The sequence below is a fragment of the Oncorhynchus clarkii genome, chromosome 16 (assembly GCF_045791955.1).
Source record: "Oncorhynchus clarkii lewisi isolate Uvic-CL-2024 chromosome 16, UVic_Ocla_1.0, whole genome shotgun sequence".
NCBI classification, from domain to species: domain Eukaryota; kingdom Metazoa; phylum Chordata; class Actinopteri; order Salmoniformes; family Salmonidae; genus Oncorhynchus; species Oncorhynchus clarkii.
This window is the reverse complement of record NC_092162.1, coordinates 63,895,393-63,910,482: the sequence shown is the minus strand read 5'-3', so window position 1 is coordinate 63,910,482 and position 15,090 is coordinate 63,895,393. Positions and strand designations below refer to the sequence as shown.

At 41.5% G+C, this 15,090-nt stretch overlaps 2 protein-coding genes across 2 annotated transcripts in view; one reads left to right on the top strand and one right to left on the bottom strand.

Annotated features, from left to right (window-relative positions):
* The window catches only part of LOC139368902 (CTTNBP2 N-terminal like b), a 54,503-nt gene extending 51,698 nt beyond the window's left edge, over positions 1-2,805 (top strand). The window contains exon 6 of the mRNA XM_071108381.1: positions 1,270-2,805. The gene's annotated coding sequence lies outside the window, so the exon portion shown is untranslated. The remainder of the gene's footprint in view (positions 1-1,269) is intronic.
* Positions 2,806-4,869: 2,064 nt separating this feature from the next.
* LOC139368901 (capping actin protein of muscle Z-line subunit alpha 1b) lies at positions 4,870-10,726 on the bottom strand. The gene is made up of 10 exons (XM_071108379.1): positions 10,660-10,726; positions 9,368-9,431; positions 7,807-7,858; positions 7,605-7,668; positions 7,239-7,445; positions 6,950-7,029; positions 6,785-6,863; positions 6,622-6,693; positions 6,332-6,394; positions 4,870-6,218 (listed from the first exon to the last, which is right to left on the bottom strand). Exons 1-10 carry the CDS (start codon positions 10,696-10,698, stop codon positions 6,078-6,080), a joined length of 861 nt encoding a protein of 286 aa, XP_070964480.1. The 5' UTR covers positions 10,699-10,726; the 3' UTR covers positions 4,870-6,077.
* Between the last annotated feature and the right edge of the window lie 4,364 nt (positions 10,727-15,090).

Here is a 15,090-nt window from a genome sequence, read left to right as displayed (position 1 = left end):
GCACTGTGATAGTCTCAGAGGTCCGTTAAAAGCGCAGAGAGCATCATGAAGAACAAGGAACACACCAGGCAGGTCCGAGATACTGTTGTGAAGAAGTTTAAAGCCGGATTTGGATACAAAAAGATTTCCCAAGCTTTCAACATCCCAAGGAGCACTGTGCAAGCGATAATATTGAAATGGAAGGAGTATCAGACCACTGCAAATCTACCAAGACCTGGCCGTCTCTCTAAACTTTCAGCTCATACAAGGAGAAGACTGATCAGAGATGCAGCCAAGAGGCCCATGATCACTCTGGATGAACTGCAGAGATCTACAGCTGAGGTGGGAGACTCTGTCCATAGGACAACAATCAGTCGTATATTGCACAAATCTGGCCTTTATGGAAGAGTGGCAAGAAGAAAGCCATTTCTTAAAGATATCCATACAAAGTGTTGTTTAAAGTTTGCCACAAGCCACCTGGGAGACACACCAAACATGTGGAAGAAGGTGCTCTGGTCAGATGAAACCAAAATTGAACTTTTTGGCAACAATACAAAACGTTATGTTTGGCGTAAAAGCAACACAGCTGAACACACCATCCCCACTGTCAAACATGGTGGTGGCAGCATCATGGTTTGGGCCTGCTTTTCTTCAGCAGGGACAGGGAAGATGGTTAAAATTGATGGGAAGATGGATGGAGCCAAATACAGGACCATTCTGGAAGAAAACCTGATGGAGTCTGCAAAAGACCTGAGACTGGGACGGAGATTTGTCTTCCAACAAGACAATGATCCAAAACATAAAGCAAAATCTACAATGGAATGGTTCAAAAATAAACATATCCAGGTGTTAGAATGGCCAAGTCAAAGTCCAGACCTGAATCCAATCGAGAATCTGTGGAAAGAACTGAAAACTGCTGTTCACAAATGCTCTCCATCCAACCTCACTGAGCTCGAGCTGTTTTGCAAGGAGGAATGGGAAAAACGTTCAGTCTCTCGATGTGCAAAACTGATAGAGACATACCCCAAGCGACTTACAGCTGTAATCGCAGCAAAAGGTGGCGCTACAAAGTATTAACTTAAGGGGGCTGAATAATTTTGCACGGCCAATTTTTCAGTTTTTGATTTGTTAAAAAAGTTTGAAATATCCAATAAATGTCGTTCCACTTCATGATTGTGTCCCACTTGTTGTTGATTCTTCACAAAAAAATACAGTTTTATATCTTTATGTTTGAAGCCTGAAATGTGGCAAAAGGTCGCAAAGTTCAAGGGGGCCGAATACTTTCGCAAGGCACTGTATATACCCACCCTCGTCACACCCTGACCTGACCAAAATAATACAGAGAACATAGATAACTAAGGTCAATTACTTTGTTATGCACAAAGTAGATGTCCTAACTGACTTGCCAAAACTATAGTTTGTTAACAGGAAATTTGTGGAGTGGTTGAAAAACCAATGACTTCAACCTAAGTTTATGTAATCTTCCGACTTCAACTGTAGGTGTATCATGACACTACTTTTACAGATGTATGCTCCCATCTGACTTTCCCCTGCCTGGTCTGATCTGTAGCTTATCACCATATCTAGCAGTACCTGCACTGAAAGTTATCATGTCTTTCACTGTAGTTTGTACCAGATTACATTCTGAACATAGTTTACTAAAGCAATAAGGCCCAAGGGGGTGTGATATATATATGGCCAACGCAATGCGGAGTACCTGGACACAGCCCTTAGCTGTGGTATATTGGCCATATATCACAAACCCCTAATCTGCCTTATTGCTATTATAAAGTGGTTACCAACGTAATTAGAGCAGTACAAATAAATGCTTTGTCATATCCGTGGTATACAGTCTGATATACCACGGGTGTCAGCCAATCAGCATTCAGGGCTCGCACCATCCAGTTTATAATAAAGCACAATATTGTAAATAATACAAATCATTCAAAAGCTTAATTTGAAGCTCTCTGCATTGCACCCCATTATGTTTGGTCTCTGCAGCTCTCTGCATTGCACCCCATTATGTTTGGTCTCTGCAGCTCTCTGCATTGCACCCCATTATGTTTGGTCTCTGCAGCTCTCTGCATTGCACCCCATTATGTTTGGTCTCTGCAGCTCTCTGCATTGCACCCCATTATGTTTGGTCTCTGCAGCTCTCTGCATTGCACCCCATTATGTTTGGTCTCTGCAGCTCTCTGCATTGCACCCCATTATGTTTGGTCTCTGCAGCTCTCTGCATTGCACCCCATTATGTTTGGTCTCTGCAGCTCTCTGCATTGCACCCCATTATGTTTGGTCTCTGCAGCTCTCTGCATTACACCCTATTATGTTTGGTCTCTTCAGCTCTCTGCATTGCACCCCATTATGTTTGGTCTCTGCAGCTCTCTGCATTGCACCCTATTATGTTTGGTCTCTTCAGCTCTCTGCATTGCACCCCATTATGTTTGGTCTCTGCAGCTCTCTGCATTACACCACATTATGTTTGGTCTCTGCAGCTCTCTGCATTGCACCCCATTATGTTTGGTCTCTGCAGCTCTCTGCATTACGCCACATTATGTCCGGTCATATCTACGTGTTGTCTACTACATACACTAGAATAGTGAATACACTGGATTTTTAACAAGGGAAAAGCTTCCCTAAGACAGACATTACACTGGGCCTTCTCTAAGACAGACCTTACACTGGGCCTTCTCTAAGACATACCTTACACTGAGCCTTCCCGAAGACAGACCTTACACTGGGCCTTCCCTAAGACATACCTTACACTGGGCCTTCTCTAAGACATACCTTACACTGGGCCTTTCCTGAGACAGACCTTACACTGGGATAGAAAAATAAGGTGACACTTAAATATGTACAACTTTTTTTATTCCGGGACAATTTCTTGTTTTTTCCAAAAGGGACCAAATTCAGAACAAGCGTCTTTCTTGTAGGCTAATATTTTCTACCTGGAATTGAGTTTGAACCATCTATCCTTATGTTTAAAGCAGATAGTGACAGACTGGTTTTATACCTTTGAAATCCTCCCAGATCTTTTGCCGAACTCACACGTTTTATTTATAAAGGGGACTAGCTAGGGGTCAGATCTGTACCTCTGTATCATTCTTTTTGTAACTGAGTAGACCTAACCATTCGTCTATTTTTACACCTTTGTCAAAATGGGAACACGTGGGAAGTAATTAATAACATGACTGTACTGTGTTTCATAACCTGAACCTAACAACATTTTGTCACTGTTGTTGGTCTCATAGGTCTTATATTTGTGGTATTTAAGGTTTTATAAGATGATATTAACAAAACAAACAGGGGACAATGATAAGAACACTTTTATTTGTTCAAAATAATCTCCTGCTGTCTTCTGGAAGTTACCAAACTGTTTCTCAACATTTCTGTCTTCTGGAAGTTACCAAACTGTTTCTCAACATTTCTGTCTTCTGGAAGTTACCAAACTGTTTCTCAACATTTCTGTCTTCTGGAAGTTACCAAACAGTTTCTCAACATTTCTGTCTTCTGGAAGTTACCAAACTGTTTCTCAACATTTCTGTCTTCTGGAAGTTACCAAACAGTTTCTCAACATTTCTGTCTTCTGGAAGTTACCAAACTGTTTCTCAACATTTATGTCTTCTGGAAGTTACCAAACTGTTTCTCAACATTTCTGTCTTCTGGAAGTTACCTAACCCAAACTGTTTCTCAACATTTCTGTCTTCTGGAAGTTACCAAACTGTTTCTCAACATTTGTCTTCTGGAAGTTACCTAACCCAAACTGTTTCTCAACATTTGTCTTCTGGAAGTTACCTAACCCAAACTGTTTCTCAACATTTCTGTCTTCTGGAAGTTACCTAACCCAAACTGTTTCTCAACATTTCTGCCTTCTGGAAGTTACCTAACCCAAACTGTTTCTCAACATTTCTGTCTTCTGGAAGTTACCTAACCCAAACTGTTTCTCAACATTTCTGTCTTCTGGAAGTTACCAAACTGTTTCTCAACATTTGTCTTCTGGAAGTTACCTAACCCAAACTGTTCCTCAACATTTGTCTTCTGGAAGTTACCTAACCCAAACTGTTTCTCAACATTTCTGTCTTCTGGAAGTTACCTAACCCAAACTGTTTCTCAACATTTCTGTCTTCTGGAAGTTACCTAACCCAAACTGTTTCTCAACATTTCTGTCTTCTGGAAGTTACCTAACCCAAACTGTTTCTCAACATTTGTCTTCTGGAAGTTACCTAACCCAAACTATTTCTCAACATTTCTGTCTTCTGGAAGTTACCTAACCCAAACTGTTTCTCAACATTTCTGTCTTCTGGAAGTTACCTAACCCAAACTATTTCTCAACATTTCTGTCTTCTGGAAGTTACCTAACCCAAACTGTTTCTCAACATTTCTGTCTTCTGGAAGTTACCTAACCCAAACTATTTCTCAACATTTCTGTCTTCTGGAAGTTACCTAACCCAAACTGTTTCTCAACATTTCTGTCTTCTAATTATTCTAAATGTACGCAAGCATTTTCCTTATGTATTGTTTCACAACTGAACTATGCATATGATTTTTCAATTGCAAAATAAACATCCCAACCAAGCATAAATTTCTTCAGTCTAATAGCCTGATTTCTTCTACCATTGTGCCCCAAAACCACCTGTTTCCTGTCAATAAGTCAAGACTGTCTCTTTCTCTATTCATCTTACATTGATTCCTCTCCTCGCTTCCTTCTCAAAGCACATTGGAAAAAAGGGGGAACCTCCAATGCACCTGGAAAGGAGGCAAGGAGACAAGATGCAAGGAATCGCAGAAAGTCAGATTGAGGTAGACCAGTCTATGACAGCTCCCACTGCTGCTGGACTGATGTCAAAGTGATGAATCCAGCAATACAATGCCTGAGGAAAACAACCAGGCCAAGATGATCAATTCTTTTATTTGTACAACAGAATGGGGCAGTACAGTCCTGAACGTCGCATCAGAGTACAGCGCTAGTCAGTGTGAAGTTTTAACACAGCACAGAATAACTGATCTCGAGTCAGCCTATGGTAATATTGAGTAGGTGCATGTTGTGGCTGAACAGGGGTGTGTTCTGTGGGAAGCATGGTTCGCAGACAGATATTTACAGTAGAGAGCACCCAAGTATTTATTCGGCATGACAGAGAAGTGCGTCTGCCCTACACAATTCATTTCTAATTTAACATTTTGTAACATTGGACCCTCCTGAACAAAGCCCCTGGTTTAAACTAAGTACTGAAATGGCTGTGTATAGTTTAAGGTACCTAAACACAGGTGTGAATATTACAGATGGGCTGAGCCTAAGATGAAATAAAATAAAAACCTTCATAGCTAAATATAGATCTGCGTGTATACATGGGAGAAAGGGGTTCTTTAGCCCAGGAAAGACATTTATTGGTATGGCTTTCCTTCAACAAAAGAGAAAGGACACAGCAAGTGTTGTTGTTGCCAAGGTAAGACAGAAGAGAATTGATTCAGAAACAGAGGAGATTATGATACAGTCTTTCAGCCATGGTTATCCTTCTTTGGCTCAAGCAGAGGACACATACAACAGGAAGTGGAAGAGTACAGCAGGAAAAAAAGTAAACAGTACCCTCAAAACGGACTATATCGACGACCAGTCCTGTTAAGGGGAGAAATGGTGCTGATATGAACATCTATTGGAAAACGTCCCCTGCTTGGTGTGCTTAATTGCCATGTTTAAATTATTTCAACATGCATCCTTCCTTTCTTGAGGTAATCACTGATCTTTACGTGACTAGATAAGAATAAGGAGTGTTTCCTACATCAAGGACAGAAGGAAGGATGCATTGTAAAATAATTCAACCTGGGGTCTTGGTGCAGCTGTTCAAGAGTGTCAACATGACAAGATGAAACTCAGTACACCTTTAGCAGACTCAAACTCCCCTCCTGTACCTCACTTCCTTTTTCTCCAAAACCAAAGCTTCTTTAAACAATACAGAACTGTGCCCAACAGACTGTCAATCTGCAGCTTGGTTTGTTGTATTTTCTCTTTGCTTTGCCCCAGACTACAATATATATATAAGCTTTGGTTAGTCCTTGTGCGAGCGTGTGTTGCCAGCCCAGCGGTGTGAGTCTCTGCTCTTCTATGCATTCTGCATCTCCTTGCCAATCTTGTAGCTGAGGATCTTGTTCCAGTCGATCTTGGTGCGGGTGACGGGCAGCTGGCGGCGCAGGGCCTTGAAGGTGGTGTCAGACATAGTCTGGTAGTTCTCACTGATCGCCGTCTACAGGGAGGGGAGGAGCAACAGGAGAGAGGGGAGGAGATTTTACAACAGAAGTTTAGAGCCATAAAGAACAGAACACACACACATCCATTGAAAAGGGTGAGGTAAATTACCTGGTAATCATTTTCAGCATTCTCAATGATATCCACAAACTCCTTGGCAGTCTGGCTCTCATTCTGTTGACAAATTATTTTAGAAAAAGAGTCTCCTTTCCCACACAGGTAATTGACCACAACCTGAACTGACCTAACCTGTTCAGTATACCAGTTATACAACATAATAGCATAAGTTGTTACTTACAGTTTGCTTCCTTCTCATGTTTAAAGGAATAGAATGAAGACACTGAAGCAAAATGGGTTGTAATTAGCTGTTACTAAATAGAATCAGCGTTATGCCCACTCACAGTCACCGTTATAGACTCCTCCACTTCCTTATGGCTGACCAACTGCACATTACCATCCTCATAGTAGTGCACCTAGAGAGAGAGTCTGTTTAATTACTAGACTTTGGGTGTTTAATTATTATCTTCAGCATTTGTTTCTGTAGTAAATATCACGATTGCCCACCTGTATCTTCAACACACCCACTACATGAGCAGTAGACTGACCGATTGTGAACTTCCACTCTGACCTACAGCGCCCATTCCTGAGAGAGAAGGCAGATGAAGTATGTGTGAAAGAGATGAAGTCACATAACATTCTGAACGTATAATGATGCCATTGGAACTGTACCAGAAGTTTTTGGGTTGAAACTGGTGTCCCTCAATGCAGGCAATGATGGTTTGCTGGCCATCAACTGTTTTCCCATATACCTGCAGCGAATACAGATTTCATGATTAGCGGCTTGAAGAATTGACATACAGTAGCGATATCACAAGGGTCAACAGCACAATGTTGTTTCTGTTCTTTGATGCAAGTGTGTGCTGCATCATACAGGCACTGCGGTAGTACTCTGATGTATGTGCTGAGTGAGTGTGGTTGTGTTATGAATATGTGTGTGTGTTAGGGGGGGGGGGTTTACCGTGCAGACTCCGCTGGGGTAGTGCTCTTTAACGTATGCGCTGAGTGCAGTGTCGCAAGCCTCTCTCCAAGCTCTCAGGGAGCCGTCTCCATCGTATGGCTGCACATCGCTCACCTCCTTCCTCAGGTGGTCGAAGCGGAACGACACCCGGTTCCGAGGGTCCAGGAACCTCCCCTGACCCAGGTCCCCATGCTCTGTAATCAGAACCTGGAGAGGGAGGGGGAGAGGAGAGGATTGTTAACTGTTGTTGTTGACACAATTTGTTTAGTAAACTGTACTAAACCGACTTAACGTGATAATAGCAGTAAATATAGTGTGATTATCAGACTGCGGCTCCAGATAAACTCAGCCTTATATCACTCTTACCTGTTCATCATAGCCCTCAAGTTTGGCAGGGGTGAACTGATCCATGTTGTACTGGGCAAAAGCACTGGGGAGAGAGAACACAGAATGAAATAGAACATAGGATATTTACAGACTCCTACACCAATAATGATGACTAATGATAAGTAATGATGAGTGGTTGTTTCAAAATGTTCACATCACATCATGATAGGGTGCAACTCACTGAGCTGCTCCCTCCCTGAGCAGGTTGTCATTGTTAAGGAGAAGCCGCACATCTGGAACGCAAAAGCACACATCAACATCAACTTGTCAGTCTGTAATCATCCCTAAAGCCAACACCTCATTTGGCCGCCTTTCCTTCCAGTTCTCTGCTGCCTGTGACTGGAACGAATTGCAAAAATCGCTGAAGTTGGAGACTTTTATCTCCCTCACCAACATTAAACATCTGCTATCTCAGCAGCTAACCGATCGCAGCAGCTGTACATAGTCCATCGGTAAATAGCCCACCCATTTTACCTACCTCATCCTCATACTGTTTTATTTATTTACTTTTTTGCACACCAGTATCTCTACCTGCACATGACCATCTGATCATTTATCACTCCAGTGTTAATCTGCAAAATTGTAACTATTCGCCTACCTCCTCATGCCTTTTGCACACAATGTATATAGACTATTTTTTTCCATGTGTTATTGACTTGTTTATTGTGTTATTGGCTTGTTTACTCCATGTGTAACTCTGTGTTGTGTCACACTGCTATGCTTTATCTTGGCCAGGTCGCAGTTGCAAATGACAACTTTTTCTCAACTAGCCTACCTGGTTAGATAAAGGTGAAATAAAAATAAAATAAAAACACAACTCAGCTTGTAAGTTTTTAGCTGTTGAAGTCAACTTTTGTTGGGTTTTGTAAATATAATCTATTTTGTCATTATCCTACATCTTATTATCTATTCACCTGTATATGTGGACTCCTGCCCTACCTTGGCCTTGCATCCTTCACCTGTAAATGTGGACTCCTGCCCTACCTTGGCCTTACATCCTTCACCTGTAAATGTGGACACATGCCCTACCTTGGCCTTGCATCCTTCACCTGTATATGTGGACTCCTGCCCTACCTTGGCCTTGCATCCTTCACCTGTAAATGTGGACTCCTGCCCTACCTTGGCCTTGCATCCTTCACCTGTAAATGTGAAATCCTGCTCTACCTTGGCCTTGCATCCTTCACCTGTAAATGTGGACTCCTGCTCTACCTTGGCCTTGCATCCTTCACCTGTAAATGTGGACTCCTGCCCTACCTTGGCCTTGCATCCTTCACCTGTAAATGTGGACTCCTGCCCTACCTTGGCCTTGCATCCTTCACCTGTAAATGTGGACTCCTGCCCTACCTTGGCCTTGCATCCTTCACCTGTAAATGTGGACTTCTGCCCTACCTTGGCCTTGCATCCTTCACCTGTAAATGTGGACTCCTGCTCTACCTTGGCCTTGCATCCTTCACCTATAAATGTGGACTCCTGCTCTACCTTGGCCTTGCATCCTTCACCTGTGAACAAACATCTTGCACTTAAAGAAGCTGTCTGCCTGCCTTCCAGTAACCCTTTAAGCCACGGATCCACTATATTACAATACATCAACAACTAGTCAGTCAGTTAGCAAAGTACACAAAACACATATTCACCTTCAGTCAAGAAACCCTTACAATCACAAACTACATGGCACCATTTAAACAACAATGTGATTGTAGGCTATTCTCCATTCTTTTTAGTGGAAAACAAAACCTTCTCACCGTTGAAAACTTCGTTGAACTCTCCAGGGGGTGCATGGGTAACGAAGTTTGCTGCTATGCGGACCTGTGGAGAGAGGACGAATCAGTATCCTACTAAACCTACATCAATTTAATTGAGAAATGTTCTAGATTAGATCAGGCTGAGTGGGGAAAATAGTATTGAGCTAGGAAGACTTTACTAAATTATAATCCCAGTAAACCATGCATAGAGCGATTCAGACTGTGTCCTGTCTATGATGTTCACAGAGGCGCCTACTTGAGGTGGTGGTGAGAGTGGCGTAAACTGATACTTTAGGCTAATGGACAACACACTGGAAAATAGCATTAGGGAGCCTAAGTTCATTTATAAACACATTAAACACAAATCCTGGTCATTAGAAACCAGTGCCACTGATTTTGACCCAACAGATGCAGTTGCATGGCCAGCCTCAAGAGATTGCTGCTTATCCAGTTTCTATGGAAACTACCAGTCTTTACAGATCCTCATGCCCGGAACCCGAGCTGCATTCCACACAGGACATACCCAATGTCCTCCCCGTACAGAAACAACCACTGGACACTTGTGTAGATCTGATATATAGTCACTATATGGCAACATTTGAGGATAAAGTGGACAAAAAAATATGTTTTGTCGTCACACACTGGATGCGTGCAGTAAAGTCCTGAAGGGTTGGGGGTAGGGAATAGGCCATCCTAGGGTTGTTTGTTTCTGGACAGGGCCATAGCGCTGTACTCCAGTTAAGCACTCGCACCAGTAAAGTGTCGGGTGTATAGTAAAGTGTCGGGTGTGTGTATGCACGTCCTCTCTTTATGGCGTCTATAGCTAGCAGAAGCATCTGAGCTGCAACTGTATCTGTTTGACCTAGAAAACCTCTGATCTAGGTAGATAACTAGCTAGCACTGCTAGAAACGGTATCAACGTTTTATTTTGCCTAATGGCTAACGTTAGCTACTTCCTGAATTGGCCCAACAGATCTAACCATATCCAAAAAGTAGGATCATGGGTTTCCATTAAACACACTGGAACTTTATTCCTGTACATAGCTAAATAGTTATATAACAACTAATAGTTACAATTTCTAGCCAGTAAAAGTTGCCAGTGAGGTTCAGACTAACGTTAGCATAGTTAGCTAGCCACTCAAGTGAATCGTCTCTTTACTGAAACAGTGCGAACGCTAGTAGCTCTAAAATATAGTACCCATTTACTGTTGACCATTCAATAACCGGTGACACACAGTAACTTTAGAATAGAATAATAGAGTTACTTGTGAATAAAATCATAATATCGTTACCTTCTCCTCTTCTGATAGCGGCTCCTCAAAATCGGCCATCTTGGCTTGTTGTGTGACCCCACCTACCCACAGAGCTGACACCAAAATCATAACAAAACCCAGGGGGTGGAAATGAAATTATAGTGAAATTACGGAATTATTTTGTATATATCTACTTCTCACATTAAATAATTGAATCTGGTGTTATTTTGTTACTGTTCAAATGCTGTAATTCAAAATATGCATTAGTAAGGTTCAGGCACCTACTTATTTTAACCAGCAGAGGGCGCCGGCTCTGAATCACGTGCTATTTCCCCAGGGTTGCCCGTTTTTACATTTCTGAATACCGAAAACCAACGAACAAGGCCTGAAAACTACCCCCCAAAAAATGGTTTGCCTCAAGAGAGGAGTTACCACATTTATCCGATTGGTGCTGTGTTGCCATGTTCGCTGTTTTCCTGAAATTGGGCTACATTTAAAACGATGTCGCGGGGAGAAAATGTACTGGATGCGGGTTTTAGACTATTTCCAAGTTACACCGTGGCAGCCATGGCATTTCTCAAAGCAATATATATATATATCATAATATATATATGTGTGTCATGGTGGCCTGACTGTTTTGGGCTATTTCTAAGTTACGCCATGGCATTTCTCATAACAATATATATATATATATTTCACCGTGGCCTGCTGCTTGCTGACTGTCAGGCAATAAGGCAGGCTGTTGCAGAGTGAGGGGGTGGAGCACTACGGTGTTTGGCGGAGTCACGTGAGCGAAAGGCGAGACAGCAGCACGCGCGCACGTCGTGACAACTTTTTTTTTTTTTTTTACCAGTGGTAGGGTGGGGCCCACAGTAGCACCCGCTGTTTGTTGAGAAGAGTAAGAACGATATGTGCTTTCACGTCAGTCTCCAATAACACTATAAAAAAATCGCAAGATATATCGATTTTTTTTAAATGTGTCGCCAGAGGGGTCTGAATACTCGCTAAAGTTGTAGGCAGTGTTGCCCTGTCCCAAAGCACTCACAGGCGGCCCAATCCTCCTGCAGCAGTCCCTCCCAGCTGCAGTCAGAGCAGAAGATGTTCACCCCTCCTCATCCAGACTGCAAATGAATCGTGCATTTCGGGAAGCCGCCGCTGACTGATCCCGCCCTGGCTTACATTGAAAAGGATGAAAGGATGAAGGATGAAAATGTAAAATGTTCTTTGTCTAAAATAAATCACTGCACAAAAATAAATCATTGCATTTGACTGTAAGCCAGCGCGGGACCATAAGGTTAAAAACCAAACCAAATTTAAGAAAACTAAACTAAAAAAATAAATTAAAAAACCTAGTAACTCCGCCAGAGTGTCTCTTTTGGGTCACTTTTGCTGGTCCCAAGCCTGGATAAAGGAGGAGGGTTGGAATTGTGACCTAAAAAAAACAAGAATCGACAGAAGAATGTTCATTTGTAGTTCTAAACATATTTAGGGTGTTTTTTACTCACTTTTTGTCTCTCCCACGACATTATTCCTCTCTCCTACAGCGTCCATCACAATTACATGCACATGATGCAAATTAGGCGATGATGTAATTTAGCGACTTTTAGGACAGCCAATAGCTACTTTCCTTACTGAGGAGTTGGCAACATTGGTCAGGCTATTTAGATTGTCATTATGGAGACACCTATTTCCAAACCTTTTTCCATAAAACATGCATACGCTAGAACTGATGCACATCAAGAAATAATGCAGACAAAGCACTGGAAGATGACTTTGGGCGCATTTACATAAATCCGTTCGGAGGTGGTTTTAACTGCATTCTAATGTTGACTGCTTAAAGAAAACGGTATCAACCTAAGTGCATGCTCAGTTCTTGGCAGCCCCTAGTGGACATTTGAAATAGAAGTTATGGAACTCCCTCGCGTGGTTCTTTTTATGGGGAAAGTCCTCAATGAACCTGACATTAGGCTAAATGTGGAGAATTATACATTTGCTTTCGTTGGCCATCAAGTAGGCTATGCATGTATATGCCATTTGTAGGCTACCATTTGATACGATAAATAGGTTGAAATGATGATATCACTGGAGTCAGTGATTTAATTCAGTGATTTAAATTATGACCACATCCTCAGTAGCCTATTCCAGCAGGCTATTTGGGAAACACAAGCACCTTTTTATTGCAAAATCACCTCGCTATTCATGGTGAATTAATTAATCTGAATAAATTAACTAAGCAAGCTGCTAAATTGTTCAGTTTACATCTTGCCTAAATCTTGTCTAGGCTACTGTAGACTATATTAAATTAGATGTAGGCCTAAATGAGACGTAGGCCTATCACTTTGTCTTTCTCTAAGCAAACTTTGGCAACATTTTGGCATAAACCAAGATTTTAGTCTATAGACTGTTTATTGAAATGACAAGTCAGTCTAGCAAATGGGCCATTTATAAAGATTTGCAGTCTTAACATCTGGCACATAATAACAGAACAATTGCCAGAAAATAGCCTAGACGTTAGTTTTTTTATGTTCATCCAAGTGTTTCTTGCTCAGAGATTTCGAGATCCTCTGTCCAACTTTCATCACTCAAACTCTTCTGTCTGAGTTATCTATAGTTATGTACATGCACAAAGGGGATTTATTTACAATTATAAACCTGGTTTGAGCCCTGAATGCTGATTGGCTGAAAGCCGTGGTACATCAGACCATATAACACGGGTATGACAAAACATTACTTTTTACTGTTCTAATTACATTGGTAACCAGTTTATAATAGCAATAAGGCAGCCGGGGGTTGTGGTACATGGCCAATCTACCACTAATGGCTGTATCCAGGCACTCTGCGTTGCATCTGGCCATATGCCATACCCCCTTGTGCCTTATTGCATAATCATAGCAATCAAACGAGTTGAATTGACATCCATTGATGGAAAATTATCTGCCGAGTTCAATAAGGGAGAATTATATTTTCTCTTGCCGCATATTCAAATGCCTTTTTTATCTCATAGCTTGCAATAATTATTGTTTTGAGGTTATTAACCCGAATTTTGTTTCTTGTGTCATTACTATGATATTCTTAATTGGCTCGATAACGTTAAGGAAACATGGGTTCATTGTATAGATAGGGCAACTCTTTTGGTATGAGAAAAAAAATGGGCTAGTTTTCAGGGGTTTTGAGCGGGGTTTTGGGCGAGTTTATGTCATTTTGTAGAAATTGAACTTGACCTGGCAACCCTGGATAGGTGCGTCTCAATTGGCTTGTTTTAAGTGGTAAGGCTGAAGCAACCAACTGAAGACGAAAGTCGAGGATTCAACACTGGGGAGGTGCATCTGCGATCGCCGAATGAAGGACACTTTGGTCGTCCAACAGCCAAGCTCAGATGGCAGTGTTTAAAAAAATATATGATGTCGAAATAAACATGTATCCAACAACCATATCATACACTCACAAACTAAAATCATATATGTGTAGATGTATAATCAGGGAGAGCGCCTCAAATATCAAAGTTGGTTCCGGTTGTAGTCATGTCTTTGGTCACGTTCGTGTGGGTCAAACAAAAACACTAAAGATTGGTTCACAATAGACCCTCCCACATTATGTGTAACACGCAGGATATGAACCTAAATCTCGCACGGGCGCAACCGACGTGACAAAGAGGAAATGCTCTCTTAGGCTGAGGGCAGACACGGGATCGTGACCGACTCATGTCCGCTACAGCTTCAGGATGAAGAGCCACTGCAGAAACTTGTAGTCAAAACTTCATGACCTTTGATCACATGATTTTGGTAAAGTTCATGCTGTCGATATGTAGGCGGAAGAACGAAAATCTGTATCCCCAAAATGCAGTGGTGTAAAGTACTTAAGTAAAACTACTTTAAAGTACTATTTAATTCGTTTTATTTTTTGTAGTTTTTTTTTTTGGGGGGGGGGGTCTGTACTTTACTATTTATGTTTTAAGCAACTTTTACTTCACTACATTCCTAAAGAAAATAACGTACTTTTTACTCCCTACATTTTCCCTGACACACAAATGTATTTTTTGAATGCTTAGCAGGACAGGAAAATTGTCCATTTCACACACTTATTAACAAGAGAATGTCCCTGGTCATCCCTACTGCCTCTGAACTTGCAGACTTACTAAACACATGCATCTTTTATAAATTATGTCTGAGTGTTGGAGAGTGCCCCTGGCTATCTGTAAATGTTAAAAACAAGAAAAAAAGGTGCCATCTGTTTTGCTTAATATAAGGAATTTGAAATGATTTACACTTTTACTTTTGATACTTAATATTTCGAACCAAATACTTTTAGACTTTTACTCAAGTAGTATTTTACTGGGTTACTTTTACTTCAGTGACTTTCTATTAAGGTATCTATACTTTTACTCAAGAATGACAATTGGGTACTTTTTCCACAACTGCCAAAATGCAACACACTGAAACGCGGTGACCGATTTGACAAAAGTGATACGCT

Coding starts and splice junctions, on each gene's coding strand:
- LOC139368901 (XM_071108379.1), bottom strand. CDS start 10,698: ATGGCCGATTTTGAGGAGCCGCTATCAGAAGAGGAGAAG. Junction 6,694..6,784: donor TGGGTGTGTTGAAGATACAG/GTGGGCAATCGT, acceptor CTCTCTCTCTAG/GTGCACTACTATGAGGATGG. Junction 6,219..6,331: donor ATGCTGAAAATGATTACCAG/GTAATTTACCTC, acceptor CCCTCCCTGTAG/ACGGCGATCAGTGAGAACTA.